Source organism: Heptranchias perlo, chromosome 31, assembly GCF_035084215.1.
Source record: "Heptranchias perlo isolate sHepPer1 chromosome 31, sHepPer1.hap1, whole genome shotgun sequence".
Lineage (NCBI taxonomy): Eukaryota > Metazoa > Chordata > Chondrichthyes > Hexanchiformes > Hexanchidae > Heptranchias > Heptranchias perlo.
Genome location: NC_090355.1, coordinates 34,471,571 through 34,493,732, shown reverse-complemented (window position 1 = coordinate 34,493,732; position 22,162 = coordinate 34,471,571). Strand labels below are relative to the sequence as shown.

Here is a 22,162-nt window from a genome sequence, read left to right as displayed (position 1 = left end):
GGGGAAGCTGGATAAACACGTGAGGGAGAAAGGAATAGAAGGATATACTGATAGGGTGGGAGGAGACTCGTGTGGAGCATAAACACCGGCATAGACCAGTTGGGCCGAATGGCCTGTTTCTGTGCTGTAGACTCGATGTAACTGGCCAGGCCCCTAGCTGAGCTGTTCCAATACAGCTACAACAGTGGCTAGAATGTGGAACTTGCTATCACATGGAGTAGTTGAGGCGAATGGTGTCGATGCATTTAAGGAGGAAGTTGATAAGTACATGAGGGAGAAAGGAATAGAAGGAGATGCTGATAGGGTGAGATGAAGTAAGGTGGGAGGAGGCTGTTTCTGTGCTGTACATTCTGTGTAGCTAATGTAGGCAGAATTGGTTTGAACTGTATGATGGCAGATCTTATCTAATCTGTGCCTCAGGGATCGGTGCTGGGTCCACTGTTATTTGTTATTTATATTAATGATTTGGATGAGAATTTAGGAGGCATGGTTAGTAAGTTTGCAGATGACACCAAGATTGGTGGCATTGTGGACAGTGAAGAAGGTTATCTAGGATTGCAACGGGATCTTGATAAATTGGGCCAGTGGGCCGATGAATGGCAGATGGAGTTTAATTTAGATAAATGTGAGGTGATGCATTTTGGTAGATCGAATCGGGCCAGGACCTACTCCATTAATGGTAGGGCGTTGGGGAGAGTTATAGAACAAAGAGATCGAGGAGTACAGGTTCATAGCTCCTTGAAAGTGGAGTCACAGGTGGATAGGGTGGTGAAGAAGGCATTCGGCATGCTTGGTTTCATTGGTCAGAACATTGAATGCAGGAGTTGGGATGTCTTGTTGAAGTTGTACAGGGCATTGGTGAGGCCACACTTGGAATACTGTGTACAGTTCTGGTCACCCTATTATAGAAAGGATATTATTAAACTAGAAAGAGTGCAGAAAAGATTTACTAGGATGCTACCGGGACTTGATGGTTTGACTTATAGGGAGAGGTTAGACAGACTGGGACTTTTTTCCCTGGAGAGTAGGAGGTTAAGGGGTGATCTTATAGAAGTCTATAAAATAATGAGGGGCATAGATAAGGTAGATAGTCAAAATCTTTTCCCAAAGGTAGGGGAGTCTATAACGAGGGGGCATAGATTTAAGGTGAGAGGGGAGAGATACAAAAGGGTCCAGAGGGGCAATTTTTTCAGTCAAAGGGTGGTGAGTGTCTGGAACGAGCTGCCAGAGGCAGTAGTAGAGGCGGGTACAATTTTGTCTTTTAAAAAGCATTTGGACAGTTACATGGGTAAGATGGGTATAGAGGGATATGGGCCAAGTGCAGGAAATTGGGACTAGCTTAGTGGTATAAACTGGGCGACATGGACATGTTGGGCCAAAGGGCCTGTTTCCATGTTGTAACTTCTATGATTCTATAATGATCAGTGATACTGGGATAACATTGGAGTTGGATGAAAGTTTAGACAGTGGAACAGGATATTGACACAGATGAGGCCCCTATAGCTGTATATGTGTTCAGCAATCTGTACAATAACCCAAGGGTCATAAAATGTCCAAAGTTAAACTCAGCAAAAATTAGACGATGTAAATATAGTTTGTTGTCAGACATATTACTGTCTCTGGTTCTAAGAATCGGTTATTAAAAATATACGGATTATCCCACACTAAGGCTCTTACGTTTGTAACACCGCTCCGATTGTGCGCGACAGTCTGGGACTTCAGGGTGGTCTGTTCTACCCGCCTGCGAAGGGTTTCAAACTCGTTCTGGGGGTCCATGATCAGAAGGCACGGGTAGTCTGTGGGCCGCTGGAAAAATGCCATGTCTGGGTACAACCGTCTAGGAGGGAGAAACGAGCGGAAAGAGGCAGTTTAAATAACAGAAAGAAAGGCAGTTTCATACAACAGTTTTGTTCAGTTCTCTCTCTCTCTCTCTCTCTCTCTCTCTCTCCCCACTTCTTTTATTTGGAGTGCTTTCCTCCCTCCCTGGCAGGCACACCACACGACATTCCCCACCCAGGCACGGGAACCTGGTGTTGTCACTTGGGTTTCAGTAAGGTCCAGCTGTGGGTTTGTCTATTTATGCAGAGTCGTGATCCTCGATTAAGCGCAACGGCGAGCTGGTGAAACTTTCAAACTCAGTCTACTCGCCTTGTGAAAAGCATCCCGTGGTATACTCAAGAGATCAACCTTCCAAAACTGGAGAGGTTACACTGGGGTGAAGTACTGGTGCTTACAGGTCTGGTGCTGGCGGCAAGAATGGTGTAAACAATTGGAGCTGATGAATTAAGACAATCACACCAGAAACATACAGCGGCACATAATAGGAAAAATTTGCAGAGCTATGGGGAAAGAACAGGGGGAGTAGGACTAATTGGGCAGCTCTTTCAAAGAGCTGGTACAGGCACGATGGGCCGAATAGCCTCCTTCTGTGCTGTATAATTATGTAGCTCAAGTGTGAGTCTTCCTCTTTCGTGAATTGGCACCGATACACTAAACGAGCCTGGCAAAACACCATAACCTGCTCACAGATCTCTGCCACCACTGTGCGATCACCATCTGGGGTCCTGCAAGTTATTCGGGTGGACTGATACTTTACCCTCCCTTCTTTCCTGTGGGAAGAGTTTGACTCCCCTCCATGCCTTTTAAATGATGCAGTCACAACAACACTCAAGAAGCTCGACACTATCCAGGACAAAGCAGCCCGCTTGATCAGCAGCCCATCCACCACCTTAAACATTCACTCCCTTCACCACTGGTACACTGTGGCTGCAGTGTGTACTACTGACAGAATGCACTGCAGCAACTCGCCAAGGCTTCTTCGACTGCACCTCCCAAACCCGGGCCTCCACCACCTAGAAGGACAAGGGCAGCAGGTGCATGGGAACACCATCACCTGTACGTTCCCCTCCAAGTCACACACTATCCCGACTTGGAAATATATCGCCGTTCCTTCATCATCGCTGGGTCACAATCTTGGAACTCCTGACCTAACAGCACTGTGGGAGAACCGTCACCAAACGGACTGCAGCGGTTCAAGTAGGCGGCTCACCACCACCTTCTCAAGGGGTAACTAGGGATGGACAATAAATGCTGGCCTTGCCAGTGACGCCCACATCCTGAGAATGAATAAAATAAAAAAGACCAAATATCGCTAGCTAACAACTTATAATACTCCCACCCCTTCCTCCAAAAGCTGCGAATCAGCCAGTGATAGCGTTGCAAGTATTGGAGGAGTCAGTAACTTCTCTCTCTCTCCCACCCCCTTCCAAAGCTAGTCCCTAGAGGAAGCAATACCAACAGTTTTGCTAGTAGTTGTGGGGAAATGCAGACTCTGCCTGCTGCCTTTGTGAGAGTGTGGGGGGGGTGGGGAGCAGAGGGGTGACCTGGTGCTTTACAATATCACCATAAAATGCATTGCTTATGCTTCAGAGTCTTGGCATGGCTCAGTGGTAGCTCGCTTGCGAACATTTGTGGGTTCAAATCCCACTCCAGGGAACTTGAGCACATCGCCTAGGGAGTGCTGCATTTGTCAGAGGTGTTTGTCATTGGGATAAACCGAGGCCCCGCCTGCCGTCTCGGGTGGACGCAAGAGATCCCGTGGCACTATTGCAAAGAGCAGGCAGCTCTCACGATTATCAATTGACACCACCAAATACAGATCAACCGGAGGGGGTGCCGCGCAGATTCACCAGAATGATACTGGGGCTCAGAGGGTTAAATTATGAGGACAGGTTTGAATAAACTTGGCTTGTATTCCCTTGAGTATAGAAGATCGAGGGGTGATCCGATCGAGAAGTTAAAAGGATTCGATAGGGTAGATACAGAGAAACTATTTCCTCTAGTGGGGAAATGCAGAACAAGGGGACATTATCTTAATATCAGAGCCTGGCCATTCAGGAGGGAAATCAGGAAGTACTTTATCATGCAAAAGGGTGGTTGAAATCTGGAATTCTCTCCCCCAGAAGGCTGTGGGACAATTAGGGCTCCCAAGACAGAGAACGAAGGATTTTGTTGGGTAAAGGAATCAAGGGATATGGAGCTAAGGCGGGTTAGTGGAGTTGAGGTACAGATCAGCTGTGATCTAATTGAATGGCGGAGCAGGCTTGAGGGGCTGAATGGCCTCCTCCTGTTCCTAACCGGTCATCTGTCTGATTGCTGTTTGAGGGACCTTGCTCTGCACAAACTGGCTGGGGAGTTTGCCGTCCAAACAACCACACTTCAAAAGTAATTCATGGGCTGCGAAGCGTTTAGGAGACATACCAAGGACACGAAAGGTGCTACGTCATTACTCGCTTTTGTTCCCTGCTTACCGAACATCTTTGTCTATTTGCAGGAGAACCTCATTGTCCTTAAAGTACGTGTTCCATCGACTGTCGGGATTTGGATTCAAGGGCTGCTCCGAAAGAAATAAACAAACAATCAGAAAAAGGGAAAATTCCACTGAGAGAAAATACACAATGGGAACCATACAAGGGAGACCTCTCCAGAAATAGATCACAGAATTAGTCGAAGCAAATTCCCACTGCTCAATCTCTTTTCAACAACAACTTGCATTTATATAGTGCCTTTAACATAGTAAAACATTCCAAGGCGCTTCACAGGAGCGATTACCAAAATATGACACCAAGTCACATAAGGAGATATTAGGACTGTGACCAAAAGCTTGGTCAAAGAGGTAGGATTTAAGGAGCATCGTAAAAGAGAAGAGAGAGGCAGAGGGGTTTAGGGAGTGAATTCCAGAGTTTAGGGCCACGGCCGCCAATGGTGGAGCGATGGAAATCGGGGATGCGGAAGAGGCCAGAATTGGAGGGGTGCGGAGATCTCGTAGGGTTGTAGGAGGTCACAGAGATAGGGATTTGAAACAATCGTACTGCCAACCTAAAACAAATAAAAAGGTCCAGTACTTGTAGTCAACACCTGTAACCAGCCACTAATGAAACCTTTCCCCCATGACAGAAAGCGAAGGAGACTCACGTGGTCTTCGAGTGTGACGTCCTCCCGGAAGATGCCCAGATTTGCCTTGGCAATTCCAGGCTGAATAATCATCTCCTTCAGGAACTGTGCATAAATCTCCCTGCAATTCAATAAACCACGTAGGATCAGACCAAACACTTTGGCAGTCCCTTATACCCCGGGCTTTGATGGAGCACACTGCTTCTGGACTCCTGACACCAAAAGCCACCTCAATGACTGCTCTGCCTCCAATCCTTCCTCCACTGTGGAGCATGGAGAGGTTAGACAGACTGGGACTTTATTCCCTGGAGAGTAGGAGGTTAAGGGGTGATCTTATAGAAGTCTATAAAATAATGAGGGGCATAGATAAGGTCGATAGTCAAAATCTTTTCCCAAAGGTAGGGGAGTCTATAACGAGGGGGCACAGATTTAAGGTGAGAGGGGAGAGATACAAAAGGGTCCAGAGGGGCAATTTTTTCACTCAAAGGGTGGTGAGTGTCTGGAACGAGCTGCCAGAGGCAGTAGTAGAGGCGGGTACAATTTTGTCTTTTAAAAAGCATTTGGACAGTTACATGGGGAAGATGGGTATCGAGGGATATGGGCCAAGTGCAGGCAATTGGGACTAGCTTAGTGGTATAAACTGGGCGACATGGACATGTTGGGCCGAAGGGCCTGTTTCCATGTTGTAACTTCTATGATTCTATGTATATAACATATCCTGAGATAGGTCGGATGGTGCACTTTTTTTAATATCATGTAATACCTAATATACTTTCTGCTAAGATACATTTGTGTCCCTTTAAGGCGCCAAATACTAATTGTTGATAAGTAAACACAGATCAAGTTTAATTGCTGTTTTGTTAGGGAACTTTGCATTTTAAGACTGCTTTGTATCCATAACAAAAGGGTGGCATTTGGAAAATGGCAAACAATTTTCTAATCTATTATAAATAAAATGATAATGTCAATCTAGAATAAATAAGCCAGAAAAGTAGGCCAGAAATAGAGGCTATAAATGGAAATTATTGAGAAGTAAATTTAAAACAGATCATTGAATCATACAGCACAGGAGGAGGCCATTCAGCCCATCGTGTCTGCGCCAGCTCTTTGAAAGAGCTATCCAAGAGACATGTATTAGGAATCTGCCAGGTCGGGTAGAAGAGACAAACACTGGGGCTGTTTGTAAGATGGGAGCACTGGGATAGTCGAGGGGTGAGCTTTGATGGGGTGACTGTGAATTGGGCCCCTCCTTCCAGCGCCCAACACTAAAGTTAGCTCCCGCTGGCAATCCCACAGCTCCTGTGAACTGAAGTGCAATTCCTGTGCACAAAGTAACCTGTGGAGATGAGCCCGAGACGAACAATAGGCCCATTAATTGATCGCGCACGACATCCCCCCATCACTTCAGGAGATGATTAATATCAGGCACTTCCTTAGCAGACTAGACCAACAGAGTTTACTCACGGACTGAGACATTTACAGCAACGGGAACGAATTATTGACGTCAATCTAAAGTAACACACCAGCTTTGAACCAGTGCATGAAAGGGTTAACCAGACAAACCAGTCAGCTGAGTTTATTTACATGTTTATCATTTGAAAGATCTCCCTACTGGTAACAGTAGGTGGGCAATTTCTACCTACGGCGTGGTGTCTTGACTCTCTATCTGTTGTGACGAGATTGAAAGCATAACTAGATCATCCTTACACCCATTAAACCCTTTGAAAAGTCAATCCACGAGGCAGATGCATTTGACTCGGGCAACAACCAGCAAGCTCCAGGACACACGCACAAAGGTGCTGGAAAACCGCTGAGGATTTTCCCTTCTTTGCTTGTTATCTCTGCTTGTGTTGCACCCAGCACGCAGGCCACGATCCAGCATACTGCTTCAGAGAGTCTGTGGGGCAGGAAGGGTGTGCGCGTGCAGGGGCGCTGGAGCCCAGCTGATGAGTGGTGACGGGTTTAAGGCGCTCTCTCTCTCCCCATCCCCCTAAATAAAGGAAGGCATTTCCTAATGCTCCAGCTCTGAAAGAACATAAGAAATAGGAGAAGGAGTAGGCCATACGGCCCCTCGAGCCTGCCCCGCCATTCAATACGATCATGGCTGATCTTCGACCTCAACTCCACTTTCCCACCCGATCCCCATATCCCTTGATTCCCCTAGAGTCCAAAAATCGATCGATATCAGTCCTGAATATACTCAACGACCCAGCATCCACAGCCCTCTGGGGTAGAGAATTCCAAAGATTCACAACCCTCCGAGTGAAAAAATTCTTCATCTCAGTCCTAAATGACCGACCTCTTATCCTGAGACTAGGTCCCCTAGTTCTAGACTCCCCAGCCAGGGGAAACAACCTCTCAGCATCTACCCTGTCAAGCCCCCTCAGAATCTTATGTTTTAATGAGACCACCTCTCATTCTGCTAAACTCCAGAGAGTATAGGCCCATTCTACTCAATTAGACTTGACTGTCAATTCCCACTTTACAGCCATCAGAACCACCCCATCCACCCTTTCCAAATCTTGGGATTGTCCCTGATGCTCCCAGAGGTGGAATCACCCACAAGTGCCGATAGAAATGCTTCTTCTCACCTCTGTTTCTTCAGGAAGGAGCTCCATTGGGCCTGCTCCGTGGGAAGGTAATTGAGGAGGATCTGGGAGCAAGACAAGAAGCCGCAGATTAAAATATATTTTTAACAAGGCAGATCAAGCAGAGCAAGGATGTGTGGTGACAAAGGGAGCAGCTTGGGGGGGCTGCTGATGCGCGATATCGAATTGGGGAAACAAGGGGATGAGGTCAGAGACTTTTAAGGCTAAATAAGGAATGGATTCCATTGGTGCAGGCACCCTCTGGTACCTCACACAACTGGCCATCGGTCACAGGAGTCTTTACAGTGAGTGCAGGCGTTCCGTCTCATTAGGGCTGGTCTCACCAGGAGGCCCAATCCTATCCAAACACCCACACTCTTCAGCTTGGGGTTGCTGTATGGTGATCAGGGTTGGGAACCCTGGCCGATTCCAACCCCCGCTCCCCTTCTCCCCAACCCAAAAAACCTGCCCGCTACCTGGGCCGAGATTGGGGTGGTCCAAGACTGGGGCGGACGGACGGGTCCGGGGGTCGAGTCTGGGACCTCCCTACTGTGTCCAGCTCAGCTTCTCACTGGGCGAACTTGCCGATCCTCCGGGGAGAGCTGCCAGTATCTAATTTAGATGATGTCTGAATAAGTTTTAAATGTTACCGTGAGGCGGTCACCTGGTCTCCCATCACCGGACGTGCTGATCCAGATACATTGCCGGGGCCATTTCAATCCACAACTGCTGGGGCGGGCACCCAACCTCTAATCCCCACCGCGTACCATTCCCACGAAGCAGGTTTCTCACAGCGCGATTCCCTTGGACGCACCATTTACAAACTTCCCTTTCGCGCCCCCAGTACCCAATAACGGTGTTAAGAGCAAGAAACTCAATCTAGTCCAGGGTTGCCAACCCTCCAGGATTGTCCTGGAGCCTCTAGGAAAAAAAAAATCATAGGGTCGTTTAGAAAAAGTGCGCACTTTCATTATTTTCTTTGAACACTTTTTGTTTATTAGTTATATAAATACTGGAGATGGGAAGGTAGGCTCTTTGACCGGGCGGGGCGGTTGAAGGCAGTAGGGTCATGTGATGAAACCTCCAGGAATACGTCCAGAGTTGGCAACCCTAATTCATTCTCAAACGAAAACCCACCTTCCAACAAAGCGGGCGCAGCCCTCCTTCAAATGGAATTCCTGTGAGGAGAAACAGGAAAAGCTCAGACTCACTCGTATTAAAAATCCATTATGAAACGCAAAGAGAATCGTGGCACTCGTCACATTGGATATCGAGCTAAGTTTCGTTGTGCTTCTCGTAAAAAGGCTACACGGAGTTACTGGGTGTCGAGGCTGAGTATAAAAACCGTCCCATAGAACGACTGGAGATCTTCACGTGACCCCCTTATCCTGCAATGTTAAACCCAACAGGGGATTTCGTATTTGAGAAACAAAACTGGAGGGGGTGGGGGGGTTTGGAGATACTTTTGGTGTATGTGGCAGGTCTGTCAGAGAGCCTGTCTCCTCCTGAGAGCACTGACCCGAGTCCTTCCCAATCCTGGATGCCAATCCTCGGTACTTGGGAAGACCAAATAGTCCCTTCATTCCTGTGGGGGATGCATTATGTATTTCACATTATAATTCAAACAGATACTAAAAGTAGTACGAGGGCCAAAGTGGGAAATAAATGCATCAGCTTTTATTTTTATATGCAAAGTTCATTCAAAGGGTAATTGACCCATTCTGGACTTTTCTCATTGGTATCATTTTTTTTTATATAAAGTGCATTTTTTGCAGTATTTGCTGAACTAGTTGTGCTCCATGTTTCTATCTAATTTGTAGGCAAAAAAAAATCAATATCAGAGTTTAATATGTAACGTGGGTGGCAGCACGAGACGACATTTAATCTGAGAAGCAGATTGCTGCAAGTAGGGTGGTTGTTAATCTCCGGGTCTCTCAACTCTGCAAGGGCAGATTCTTGAAATGTTTACAAGTTTACAAATCGCAGGGACAAGGTCAGCTTTTGGATACTGTTGAGCGGATGAAGGAGAGAAGATTTTTTTTTATAAATAATGCAAAAAGGGCTTTCAGAAATCAGTGTTAATCAGCACCACACTGCATCAAACTGTACTAAATTGAAGGTGAGAAAAGTTTCTTTTTAAAATGAAGACCAATTAGTTAGTATCGGTTCTGTACCTTCTGCAGAAACATACTATAAATATGTAAAGGCGTCTTGCCATCTGCTCTCCAGAATCTGATACTGCAACGAGAGACAGTTCTCCTTACCACTAAAGCAGAGCTCTCGCAGTTTGGTGAGGCTGATCTTTGGTTCATTCAGAGCAACTCTGAACTCTGCAATCCTATGAACAGAAAACACCATTCTGTAAGTAAAGGGCCTTTCAAAGAGACCAGCATTGGTTACAATGTGATTGACGTGGGTTTAGAGTACAAAGACAGCTGGAAGATCAAACTCGTCTTCCACGAACATCCAGCTGTTTGTTATGTTCAAACTGATCACCTGAAGAGGGAGTGTAACATCTATCTTCCTAACTCATACCAAGTCCCGTTCACCCATCACTCCTGTGCTTGCTGACCTACAGTCTGGCAACACCTTGATTTTAAAATTCTCATCCTTGTTTTCAAATCCCCCCCATGGCCTCGCCCCTCCCAATCTCTCCAACACCCTCCAGCCCTACAACCCTCAGATCTCTGCGCTCCTCCGATTCTGGTCTCTTGCGTATCCCCGATTTTCATCACCCCACCATTGGCGGCCGTGCCTTCAGCTGCCTAGGCCCTAAGCTCTGTAATTCCCTTCCTAAGCCTCTCTACCGCCTTTAAGACGCTCTTTAAAACTTACCTCATCACCTGGCCTAATATCTCCGTGTGGCTCGGTGTCAAATTTCGTTTGATAATCGCTCCTGTGAAGCAGCTTGGGATGTTTTACTACAGTAAAGACGCTATATAAATGCTAGTTGCTGTTGTTTGGCACTACATTTTCATCCTTCCTCTCCTGACGGGCACCAGCTCTTGCTGGGAGTACGGTGCCATGATCGACAGCAGGCTTCAAGTACCTCACCAAGTGGGTGTTCTTCAGGTGCCTGACGGTAGATGGGATGGGTGGGTGGGCATCACAGCCAAGCACATCCTGTCCTCGCCAGCATTTTCACACCACAATCACCAGCGGGAACCCTGGCTGATGGGAGCACTCACACCGATTCTCTGACTGAGATCAGCTAACAACGCACTGGGGATCCAACCTGGGCCCTGCCTGGCCTGTATGGTTCGGTACCACATCAGGAGATGTATTCGCCTACCAAGCAATTGCAAGAAAAAGTATTTGCAGTTATACAAACCACTGGTTAGACCGCATTTAGAGCACTGCACCTCAGGAAGGATATATTGGCCTTGGAGTGGGTGCAGCGCAGATTCACCAGAATGATAACGGGGCTAAAAAGGTTAAATGGAGGACAAGTCGCATAGACTAGGTTTTGTACTCCCTTGAGTAAAGAAGATTAAGGGGTGATCTAATTGAGGTGCTTAAGATTAAAGGATTTGATAGGGTTGATAGAGAGAAACTATTTCCTCTGGTGGGGGGAGTCCAGAACAAGGGGGCATAATCTTAAAATTAGAGCTAGGCCGTCCAGGGGTGATATCAGGAAGCATTTCTTCACACAAAGGGGGAGTGGAAATCTGGAACTCTCTCCCCCAAAAAAGCTGTTGAGGCCGGGGGTCAATTGAAAGTTTCAAAACTGAGATTGTTAGATTTTTGTTAGGCGAGGGTATGGAACCAAGGCGAGTAGATGGAGTTAAGATACAGATGACCCTTGATCTAAATGAATGACAGAACAGGCTCGAGGGCCTGAATGGCCTACTCCTATTCCTATGTTCCTAAAAGTCTTATTTTTAAAATCTTCTTCAGAGATTCAGTTTGGGAGCAAACACTTTGTAGCACCGCGACAATACTGAATTGGCACCAAAAAAAATTACTGCATCACAGTCTCTCAACACTTAGTAAAACTAATGGTCACCAACAATTTAATTTTTGGTTTTAGCTGAAGACAATTAATTTATTGCAATAGGTTCGAATAACCAAAATCATCTCCATCAACTTATGTTCTGGAAACTTCTATCCTAAGAACCCTGTGGAGTTACAATTTAAACATCAAACTCATTTAAATACAATTACAGTCACAGCTCTTTACCAAAACCAAACAGTGCAGGTTAAGATGGTTCAACTACTTGTATTTATACAGCATCCTTAATGTAGTAAAAACGTCCCAAGGCGCTTCACAGGAACGTAATCAGACAAAATTTGACAGCAAGTCATGAGATATTAGAACAGGTGACCAAAAGTTCAGTCAAAGAGGTAGGTTTTAAGGAGCATCTTAAAGGAGGAGAGGTAGAGGGGTTTAGGGAGGGAATTCCGGAGCTTCGGACCTAGACGGCTGAAGGCGCGGCCAGCAATAGTGGGGCGAAGGAAATCAGGGATGCACAAGAGGCCAGAATTGGAGGGACGCAGAGAGAGGGAGGGTTGTAGGGCCGGAGGAGGTTGCAGAGAGAGAGGGAGGGTTGTAGGGCCGGAGGAGGTTGCAGAGAGAGAGGGAGGGTTGTAGGGCCGGAGGAGGTTGCAGAGAGAGAGAGGGAGGGAGGGTTGTAGGGAGGGAGGGTTGTAGGGCCGGAGGAGGTTACAGAGAGAGGGAGGGAGGGTTGTAGGGCCGGAGGAGGTTACAGAGAGAGAGAGGGAGGGAGGGTTGTAGGGCCGGAGGAGGTTACAGAGAGAGAGAGGGGGAGGGTTGTAGGGCCGGGGGAGGGTTGTAGGGCCGGAGGAGGTTACAGAGAGAGAGAGGGGGAGGGTTGTAGGGCCGGAGGAGGTTACAGAGAGAGAGAGGGGGAGGGTTGTAGGGCCGGGGGAGGGTTGTAGGGCCGGAGGAGGTTACAGAGAGAGAGAGGGAGGGAGGGTTGTAGGGAGGGAGGGTTGTAGGGAGGGAGGAGGTTACAGAGAGAGAGAGGGAGGGAGGGTTGTAGGGCCGGAGGAGGTTACAGAGAGAGGCAGAGAATGGAGTTGTGGCTTGAGCTGATCATTTTCTTTGCTGAGGAAAATTCATTGAAAACTTTAATAACTAAAATATCTCTACATCATAAAACATAATAGATGCATTTTGGTAGGAAGAATAAGGAAGCCACGTACTCCTTAGAAAATAAGAGTCTAAATAGGATAGAGGAGCAAAGGGATCTGGAGGTACAGATACACAAATCACTAAAAGTAGCGCACAGGTTAATTAGGCCATGAAAAAAGCAAACAAAGCATTTGGGTTCATTTCTAGAGGCACAGAATTGAAAAGCAGAGAAGTTATGTCAAACTTGTATAGAACTTTGGTTAGACCATACTGAATACTGTGCACAGTTCTGGTCTCCATATTATAAAAAGGAGATAGAGGCACTGGAGAAGGAGCAAAAAAGATTTACAAGGATGATACCAGAACTGAGAGGTTATATCCAATTTTAATCACTCCACCACCATCAGGAAAGATTGCTGGGGCTCTTTTCTCTAGAAAAGAGAGGGCTGAAGGGGTGACCTGATAGAGGTCCTTGAGAGTATAAAGGGTTTGATAGGGTAGACAGAGAGAAGTTGTTTCCACTTGTGGGAGAGACCAAAACTAAGGCCATAAATATAAGAGAGTCACTAATAAATGCAATAGGGAATTCAGGAGAAATTTCTTTATCCAGAGTGGTGAGAATATGGAACTCGCTACCACAAGGATTAGTTGAGGCGAATAGCATACAGCATTTAAGGGGAAGCTGGATAAACACATGAAGGAGAAAGAAATAGAAGGTAATGCAGGTAGGGTGAGATGAAGTAGGGTGTTAGGAGGCTCGTGTGGAGCATAAGCACCGGCATAGACCAGTTGGGCCGAATGGCCTGTTTCTGTGTTGTACATTGTATGTAGTTCAATGTAAAAATGGGCTCCTATATTGAATCACAGCCTTTTGAGTGCCCTGGCTCATATTTTCAAAACATTCAAGCAGCCCAGATCAGCTGCAACCCAAATACAACACTAAATGACACAAGTAAAAAGCAAAACACTGCAGATGCTGAAAATCTGAAACAAAAACAAGTTGGAGATCTCTGCACTCCTCCTAGTCTGGCCTCTTGCGCAGCCCCAATTTTAATCACTCCACCACCAGCAGCTGTGCCTTCAGCTGCCTCGTCACCAAGCTCTGGAATTCCCTCCCTAAACCTCTCCGCCTCTCTTTACTCCTTTAAGATGCTCATTAAAACCTACCTCTTTGACCAAGCTTTTGGTAACCTGCCCTAATAGCTCCTTATGTGGCTCAGTGTTAATGTTTGTTTGATTACACTCCTGTGAAGCGCCTCAGGACATGTTACCACATTAAAGGCACCGTATAAATGTAAGCTGCTGTTGAGATACACAAGCAGGCCAGTCAGCACGAGGAGAGGAAAGACAGTCAATTTTGGGTCAAACCCTTTGAGGAGCAGACAGTCGACGTTTAAAGTCCCACAACACAGAAGAGTGCGATTTCAGACACTTTTCATCAATTTCTGGCACTTGTGGTTAAGATTATGCCAAAAAGAAAAAAGCCCCACAGCCTGGGGGATGGGGGGGTGCAGGTTGGTCCTATTGGTCTCTGGCACTGTCAGCCAAGGAGGGAGAGGGAAGGAGGGGGAGAGAGAGGGGAGGGAAGGAGGGGGAGAGAGAGGGGAGGGAAGGAGGGGGAGAGAGAGGGGAGGGAAGGAGGGGGAGAGAGAGGGGAGGGAAGGAGGGGGAGAGAGAGGGGAGGGAAGGAGGGGGAGAGAGAGGGGAGGGAAGGAGGGGGAGAGAGAGGGGAGGGAAGGAGGGGGAGAGAGAGGGGAGGGAAGGAGGAAGAGGGAAGGAGGGGGAGGGGAGGGAAGGGAAAGGAGGGGGAAGGGAGAGGGGAGAGGAGAGGAGAGAGAGGGAGGGGGGTAAAAAGACCAACTCCGCAGCCCCTCACTCAGGTGATGGAGAACACACCTGTTTAAATGGGCTCTTGGTTCCCCCCCCCCGGGCCCAGCGTCCCTGCCCTCGATGTGCATTCAGACTTTACCCTGCCATTAAGAGGGAGGAACCCTGTAGGCCGGCTCCTGCTTGCACAATGCCTGTCATTAGCGGGGAAGCCCGGCCGCCGACCACAGTCCCGCCTCCATTTTCCCTCCTCACCTGTTCTTGTACAGAGTCGACATGTTGACTTCCTATTTCCCGGCAGGCAGTGCGCTACCGGAAACCGATGTTAGGAGCAATGGGTCCGACCAGAAACATGGACATATTACCTCAGGATCAAATAATTATCCGCCCACTATGGGATTCACGCTGGAAATTTTGATTAAAAAATATCCCGGTACTTATATTAGTATTTTAAGATTTAAATACTTTTACTTTAGAGCTAGTTAGATTCAAATAATTTTTGTAAATTATAAATCTTGATCTCCGTTAGAAATAGCAATCACAAAAGTCATAATAAATAGATGAGTAAATCATAAATGTTAAATAGTTACAGTTATAAATCTTTAAAAGGACGTGGTGGGCATTAATTTTATTTTCCATCATGTATTTGTTTCTAACGGATTTTTTCCCGTGGGGCGGACCGGTTTCACACCGGAAGTAGTTAATGATTGACAGGCCGGGGGGGTCCGGTGACCCGGAAGTGGAGCTGGAGTTTGTTGACAGCCGCGGACGGAGTTCGATTTGAAAAAAAAAGGGGAACATTTTTCTTTGAAGAATCGGAGCGGCGGCGGGAGCGGCAGGAGGAGCAGGTGGGCAGCCGCCATGACCCGGCCCGGGGGGCGGGGGGTGGCGACCTGGGACACAGGCGGCCCCGGCAACCGAGATCGAAGAGGCCGGGGAGAAGGACAAGGGCCTTGGGAGATTGGGGGGGGAAGAGAGCGGGGCCTGAGGGGTGGGGAGTGGGAGTGGGAGGGAGAGAGAGAGAGAGAGGAGGGGGGTGGCCTGAAGGCCAGGACTTGTGGGGCGGGGGAAAACAGTGAGTGTCAATGGGCCATTCAACTGTGGAGCCATCACCTGATCTGACCTCTGACCCCAGCCCCCCCCCCCCCCTCCCTCCAGTAGTGATCACTGTAATGTGATAAACCCATGGATCCTGGCTGGTAATTGGTTGGGTGCAAAAGCCTGGCCTCGGGCACAGGATCCTGGAGAACGATTGGTCGGGCGTAGATCCCCAGACAGAGATCCGGTGTCCGTCTTGGCTCAGTGGCAGCTCTCTGGAGGTCGTGAGTTCCAAGCCTCACTGCGGAGATTTGATCACATAATCCAGGCTGACATTCCCCGTGCCAGTACCGAGGCAGTGCTGCACTGTCAGAGGTGCCGTCTTTCGGATGAGATGTGAAGCCGAGGTCCCGTCTGCCCTCACAGGTCAACGTAAAAGATCCCACGGCCACTATTCGAAGAAAAGCAGGGGTGTCCTGGATGATATTTGTCCCTCGACCAACACCTAAAAAACAGATGATCTGGTCATTTATTGAATCGCTGTTTGTGGGACCTTGCTGTGCGCAAATCGTCTGCCGTGTTTCCCACATTACAACAGTGACTTACGAAACCTTGGTGACAGGCAAGGTGCACAGTGCAGGACATGATGTAGATGAATAGAGTAGGAGACAGGATGAAGTAAATCAGGGATCGTGGGTAGGTGATATCAAACTTGATTTGTAGAATTGTTGAAGATTGTGGGAGAAGGAGAAGACTGAGGAAGGTGAAAGGTTCCATAGCTCTGTGTCTCTCTCAGTACTGCATCTCTTTCTCCACCCGGAGTAGCTCGTGGTTCCGAGCCTGGCTGCAGCATTTAAACAGAAAGAAAACGAGACTGGCCTTAATGCTCGATTTAACACAGAATCATACAGCACAGGAGGCCGTTCGGCCCATTGTGCCTGTCCCGGCTCTTTGAAAGAGCTATCCAATTAGTCCCACTCCCCTGTTCTTTCCCCATAGTCCTGCAAATTTTTTCCCTTCCACTATTTATCCAGTTTCTTTTTGAAAATCACTATTGAATCTGCTTCTACCACCATTTCAGGCAGTGCATTCCAGATCATAACAACTCGCTGTGTGTAAAAAAAAAAATTCTCCTATCTCCCCCCTCTGGTTCTTTTGCCAATTATCTTAAATCTGTGTCCTCTGGTTACCGACGTTCTGCCAGTGGAAACAGTTTCTCCTTATTTACACTATCAATACCCCTCATAATTTTGAACACCTCAATTAAATCTCCCCTTAATCTTCTCTGCTCTAAGGAGATCAAGCCCAGCCTTTAGAATCATAGAAAGTTACGGCACAGAAGGAGGCCATTCAGCCCATCATGTCTGTGCCAGCCGAAAAAGAGCTATCCAGCTTAATCCCACTTTTCAGCACATGGTCCGTAGCCCTGTAGGTTACAGCACTTCAAGTGCACATCCAAGTACTTTTTAAATGAGTTGAGGGTTTCTGCCTCTACCACCCTTTCAGGCAGTGAGTTCCACCACCCTCTGGGTGAAAAAAAATTCTCCTCAGCTCCCCTCAAATCCTTCTACCAATTACTTTAAATCTATGCCCTTGGTCACTGACCCCTCTGCTAAGGGGAATAGGTCCTCCCTATCCAATCTATCTAGTCCTATTATAATTTTATATACCACAATTAAATCTCCCCTCAGCCTCCTTTGTTCCAAAGAAAACAACCCCAGTCTATCCAATCTTTTCCCATAGCTAAAATTCTCCAGCCCTGGCAACATCCTCGTAAATCTCCTCTGTAACCTCTCTAGTGCAATCACATCTTTCCTGTAATGTGACCAGAACTGTACGCAGTACTCAAGCTCTGGCCTAACCAATGTTTTATACAGTTCTAACATAATCTCCCTGCTCTTCTACTCTATGCCTTGGCTAATAAAGGAAAGTATCCCGTATGCCTTTTTAACCACCTTATCTACCTGTCCTGCTACCTTCAGGGATCTATGGACATGCACTCCAAGGTCCCTTTGATCCTCCATATCTCTCAGTACCCTCCTATTTATTGTGTACTCCCTTGCCTTGTTTGCCCTCCCCAAATGCAATACCTCACACTTCTCTGGATTGAATTCCATTTGCCACTTTCCTGCCCACCTGACCAGTCCATTGATAGCTTCCTGCAGTCTACAGCTTTCCTCCTCACTATCAACCACACGGCCAATTTTTGTATCATCTGCAAACTTCTTGAGTCCCCCATTCAAATCCAAATCATTAATATATATCACAAAAAGCAAGGGACCTAGTACTGAGTCTTGCGGAACCCCACTGGAAACAGCCTTCCAGTTGCAAAAACACCCGTCAACCATTACCCTTTGCTTCCTGCCACTGAGCCAATTTTGGATCCAACTAGCCACTTACCCTTGGATCCCATGGGCTTTTACTTTTCTGACCAGTCTTCCACATGGGACCTTGTCAAGATCCTTGCTAAAATCCATGTACGCTACATCAGTCGCGTTACCCTCATTGACCCTCCTTGTTACCTCCTCAAAAAATTCAATCAAGTTAGTCAGACACGACCTTCCCTTAACTAATCCATGTTGACTGTCCTTGATTAACCCGTGCCTTTCTAAATCTCAATTTATGCTGTCCCTCAGAATTGATTCCAATAATTTGCCCACCACCGAGGTTAGACAGACTGGCCTATAAATACTCGGTCCAACTCTTTCTCCCTTTTTTAAACAATGGTACAACGTTAGCAGTCCTCCAATCCTCTGGCATCACACCTGTTGCCAGGGAGGATCTGGCAGTATTTATCAGAATTTGGTTCTGGTTGAGGTATTGTTGGGTGATTCTCTGTATAGTACAGTGTGTCCTGGAGACTGAAACTTCAGTTTGTCCGTTACAGCTCGGTGAGTTGTTTGAAGTTGTCCTACTTGTAAATAAAAGCCAATTACAGCAAGTCCATCTAAATGAATTGGTGGTAAATGAATACCCAGTTTAAACAAACAAAATGTTGCAACAAAATTCTCTCAGTACTTTCCAAGTTGTTTGAATGAATTGAATTGCCTTGACAGTGAGTAGCCCATCTTCCCCAAATGGATTTCACACAGCTGTGATGTTCCACCCGCTGCTGCCTCCTGCCTCACACTCCCTTGGCCCCTGTGCTGTTAGAACATTGAATTATAGCAGTGTTTTGCTTCAGTTACAGTTAGAGCTGCTTCAGTTCAATTTCTGCTGTTCACTCAAGCATTGATACTTTGACTGCATGGAGTTCAGAGGTCGTGTCGGGCTGGCAAAGGGTCAGGGGAGTCAGGGGCAGTGATTGGTCGGGAGAGTCGGGCAGTGATTGGTTGGAAGAGTTGGGGGCAGTGATTGGTCAAGATAGTCAGAGGCAGTGATTGATCGGAAGAGTCAGGGGGCATTGATTGGTCAGGATAGTCAGGGGCAGGGATTGGTCGGGAAAGCCTGGTGCGAGGTCGATGACACGACCATCATACTGTGGTCCCCTTCTAAGAATTCCTTTGCCAATTTAATTCCACTGATTGAGCTAAGGGACTGGGCACTAGATCGATGAGCTGAATGGTGTTGTCTTCTCCGCTTCTCTCCTGAAGGCCCTGACCTTTGCAGGTGTTAATTCCACAGGAAGCTGCGGCTCATTGGGGTTCCTCACCCTAGTGGCCGTGCTTCATGCGGACAGTGAGAGTTGACAGGTTATTGAACCGTGGAGGGCATCAGGATCACCCTCACCCAATGTGCAGATGCAGTTTCCAGCAGGAGAGTGTTCGGGGCAGAAACCCTGACTGAGTTTCCCCTTCCTAGACCCGGGACACTGGGATCAACTGTAATTGCCCTCCCACTGCTGCCCAGCTAACTCATCACAGACTGGGAATCAATCCTGGGGTTTCCTCTAGGGCTCAGAACCACACTGGGCCCAGTGAGCCAGCGTATTTACATTTGATTTAAAATCGATAATCAACTACTTGTGCTGGTAGTGGATAGGTACGGAAAATAATTAGAAGGCTAATGGAATGTTGGGCTTTACCTCGTGGGGGCTGGAATATAAAGGGGTGGAAGTTATGTTGCAGTTTATATAAAGCTCTGGTCAGACCCTATCTGGAGATACTGCGTTCAGTTCTGGGCACCGCACCTCAGGAAGGATATATTGGCTTTGGAGGGGGTGCAGTGCAGATTCACCAGAATGATACTGGGGCTAAAAGGGTTAAATTATGAGGACAGGTTGTATATGCTTGTGTTCCCTTGAATATAGAAGATTAAGGGGTGATCTAATTGAGGTGTTTAAGATGATTAAAGGAGTTAATAGGGTCGATAGAGAGAAACTATTTCCTCTGGTGGGGGGAGTCCACAACAAGTGGGCATAACCTTAAAATTAGAGCTCGGCCGTTCAGGGGTGATGTCAGGAAGCACTTCATCATACAAAGGGGGAGTGGAAATCTGGAACTCTCTCCCCCAAAAAGCTGTCGATGCTGGGAGTCAATTGAAAATTTCAAAACTGAGATTGATTGATTTTTGTTAGTTAAGGGTATTAAGTTTTACAGAAACAGGGCTGGTAAATGGAGTTAAGATAGTGTTCGGGGCAGAAATGCTGGCTGAGTTTCCCCTTCTTAGACCCGGATCATTATCTAATTGAATGGCAGAACAAGCTCAAGGGGCTGAATGGCCTACTCCTCCTCCTATGTTCTTCCTGTGTTCCTATGTGGTAACAGCGGCTGGTTTCCCTTCATCTCCCCAGCTCTCTCCCGATGTCCGTGTAGCTCCCGGCACCGTCTCACCGCTCGGCCGGCTGTGAATGAGGCGGGGCTCCCAGACATGGCGTCGTACAGCCCCGAGTCGCTGATGACTCTGTGCACCAAGTACTGCCTGCGGAACCTGGAGGGAACCCTGTGCTACATGCAAGACAATGAGACGCTGAGACTCCACCCCGACGTCTTCCTCCCCAGTGAGATCTGCGACCGTCTCGTCAACATGTAAGTCCAAAGCACAAAATCGAGGGGGGGGGGGGGGAGTGACTAGGGGGTGAAGTCAGGAAGCACTTCTTCAGCAAGGAGTAGTGAAAATCTGGAACACTTGTTGTTTGTGGGATCTTGCTGTGTGCAAATTGGCTGCCGCTTTTCCTACATTACAATAGTGACAACACTTCAAAAGTACTTCATTGGCTGTAAAGCGCTTTAGGACATCCTGAGGTTGTGAAAGGCGTTATATAAATGCAAGTTCTTCTTTCTCACCCCCAAAAAGCTGTTGATGCTGGGGGTCAATTGAAAATTTCAAAACTGAGGTCGATAGATTTTTGTTAGGCAAGGCTATTAAGAATTACGGAACCCAGACGGGTAGTTGGAGTTAAGATACAGCCATGATCTAATTGAATGGCGGAACAGGCTCGAGGGGCTGAATGGCCTCCTCCTGTTCCTATGCTTTTAGAAACTGGAAGTGGTTCAACAGAGCAAGTGGCCGAGGGTTCCCAAGATAATTACAGACTGGGAGGGCTATTCAACCCATCCAGGAACATTAGGAAGAGGACGAGGACATTCAGCCCCTCGAGCCTGTTCTGCCATTCAATTAGATCATGGTGATGTTGGTTGAAGGATAAATATTGGCTAGGACACCGGAGAGAACTCCCCTGCTTTTCTTTGAATAGTGGCCGTGGGACCTTTTACGTCCACCTGAGAGGGCAGACGGGGCCTCGGTTTAATGTTTCATCTGAAAGACGGCACCTCCGACAGTGGGTGGCGATCACAACTATCAGTCTCAGTGATGGGAGAGTTAATGCGACAGAGGAACGAGCTTCGATATAAAGAATGGCCTTTCTCATCCTGATAGAGGTCTTTAAAATTATGAAGGAGTTTGATAGGGTAGACGTAGAGAAGATGTTTCCACTTGTGGGGGAGACCAGAACTAGGGGCCCATAAATATAAGATAGTCACTAATAAATCCGATTGGGAATTCAGGAGAAACTTCTTTACCCAGAGATTGTTTAAAATGTGGAACTCGCTACCACAAGGAGTAGTTGAGGCGAATAGCATTGATACATTTAAGGGGAAGCCAGATAAACGCATGAGGGAGAAAGGAATAGAAGGATATGCTGATAGGGTAAGATGAAGTAAGGTGAGAGGAGGCTCGTGTGGAGCATAAACACCGGCATGGACCAGTTGAGCCGAATGGCCTGTTTCTGAGCTGTAAATTCTATGTAATCCCTGAATGTTCTTCTTGTCAGCTCACTTCCCTCGTGGTTTATTCAATCTGGGCTCTCAATCTGTGTCGGTTTAAAAAGGCTCATCTCTCCGCCTGTACTCGTTCTAGGTACATGGACCTGGTGAACACAGACAACAGCTTCCAGCCACACGAGAGCTTCTTCAGTTTGTTCTCAGACCATCGGAGCACCCGACTGACTCACATACACCTGAGGGGGATCCAGGAGGATATCGTGCAGGATCAGGACTTGGTTGCGTTTGCTAAGCAGGTACGAGTGACATTATATTTTTAAGCACCTTCCCATTATTTCTTTTTGTCATCCCCGCTCCCCAGCCTCTCACCTCCCAACACAAAGGGCACAAGTTAATTCGTCCTGTTGATACCTGTCTCTTGAACACACCTGTCCTCCGTCAGATGACTGTGAGCTAAGGGAATCATTAGACGGAGGGCTCCTGTCTTCAGAACAGGATAA

At 47.3% G+C, this 22,162-nt stretch overlaps 2 protein-coding genes across 4 annotated transcripts in view; one reads left to right on the top strand and one right to left on the bottom strand.

The window, feature by feature from the left end:
• The window catches only part of tbc1d13 (TBC1 domain family, member 13), a 41,480-nt gene extending 26,552 nt beyond the window's left edge, over nt 1-14,928 (bottom strand). For both annotated transcript variants that reach the window (XM_067969959.1, XM_067969960.1), the window contains exons 1-7: nt 14,719-14,928; nt 9,806-9,879; nt 8,679-8,719; nt 7,545-7,606; nt 4,975-5,074; nt 4,311-4,393; nt 1,678-1,837 (exon numbers count right to left, since the gene is read on the bottom strand). In XM_067969959.1, coding sequence (XP_067826060.1) covers nt 1,678-1,837; nt 4,311-4,393; nt 4,975-5,074; nt 7,545-7,606; nt 8,679-8,719; nt 9,806-9,879; nt 14,719-14,741 — 543 coding nt within the window. In that variant the 5' untranslated portion in view covers nt 14,742-14,928. The remainder of the gene's footprint in view (nt 1-1,677; nt 1,838-4,310; nt 4,394-4,974; nt 5,075-7,544; nt 7,607-8,678; nt 8,720-9,805; nt 9,880-14,718) is intronic.
• The window catches only part of zer1 (zyg-11 related, cell cycle regulator), a 33,330-nt gene continuing 25,970 nt past the window's right edge, over nt 14,803-22,162 (top strand). The window contains exons 1-3 of one of the 2 annotated variants that reach the window (XM_067969957.1): nt 14,803-14,896; nt 20,234-20,468; nt 21,799-21,958. In XM_067969957.1, the coding sequence (XP_067826058.1) occupies nt 14,857-14,896; nt 20,234-20,468; nt 21,799-21,958 (435 nt within the window). In that variant the 5' untranslated portion in view covers nt 14,803-14,856. Of the gene's footprint in view, nt 14,897-15,173; nt 15,312-20,233; nt 20,469-21,798; nt 21,959-22,162 lie in introns of those variants that run through there. The other variant, XM_067969958.1, reaches the window with a different exon arrangement.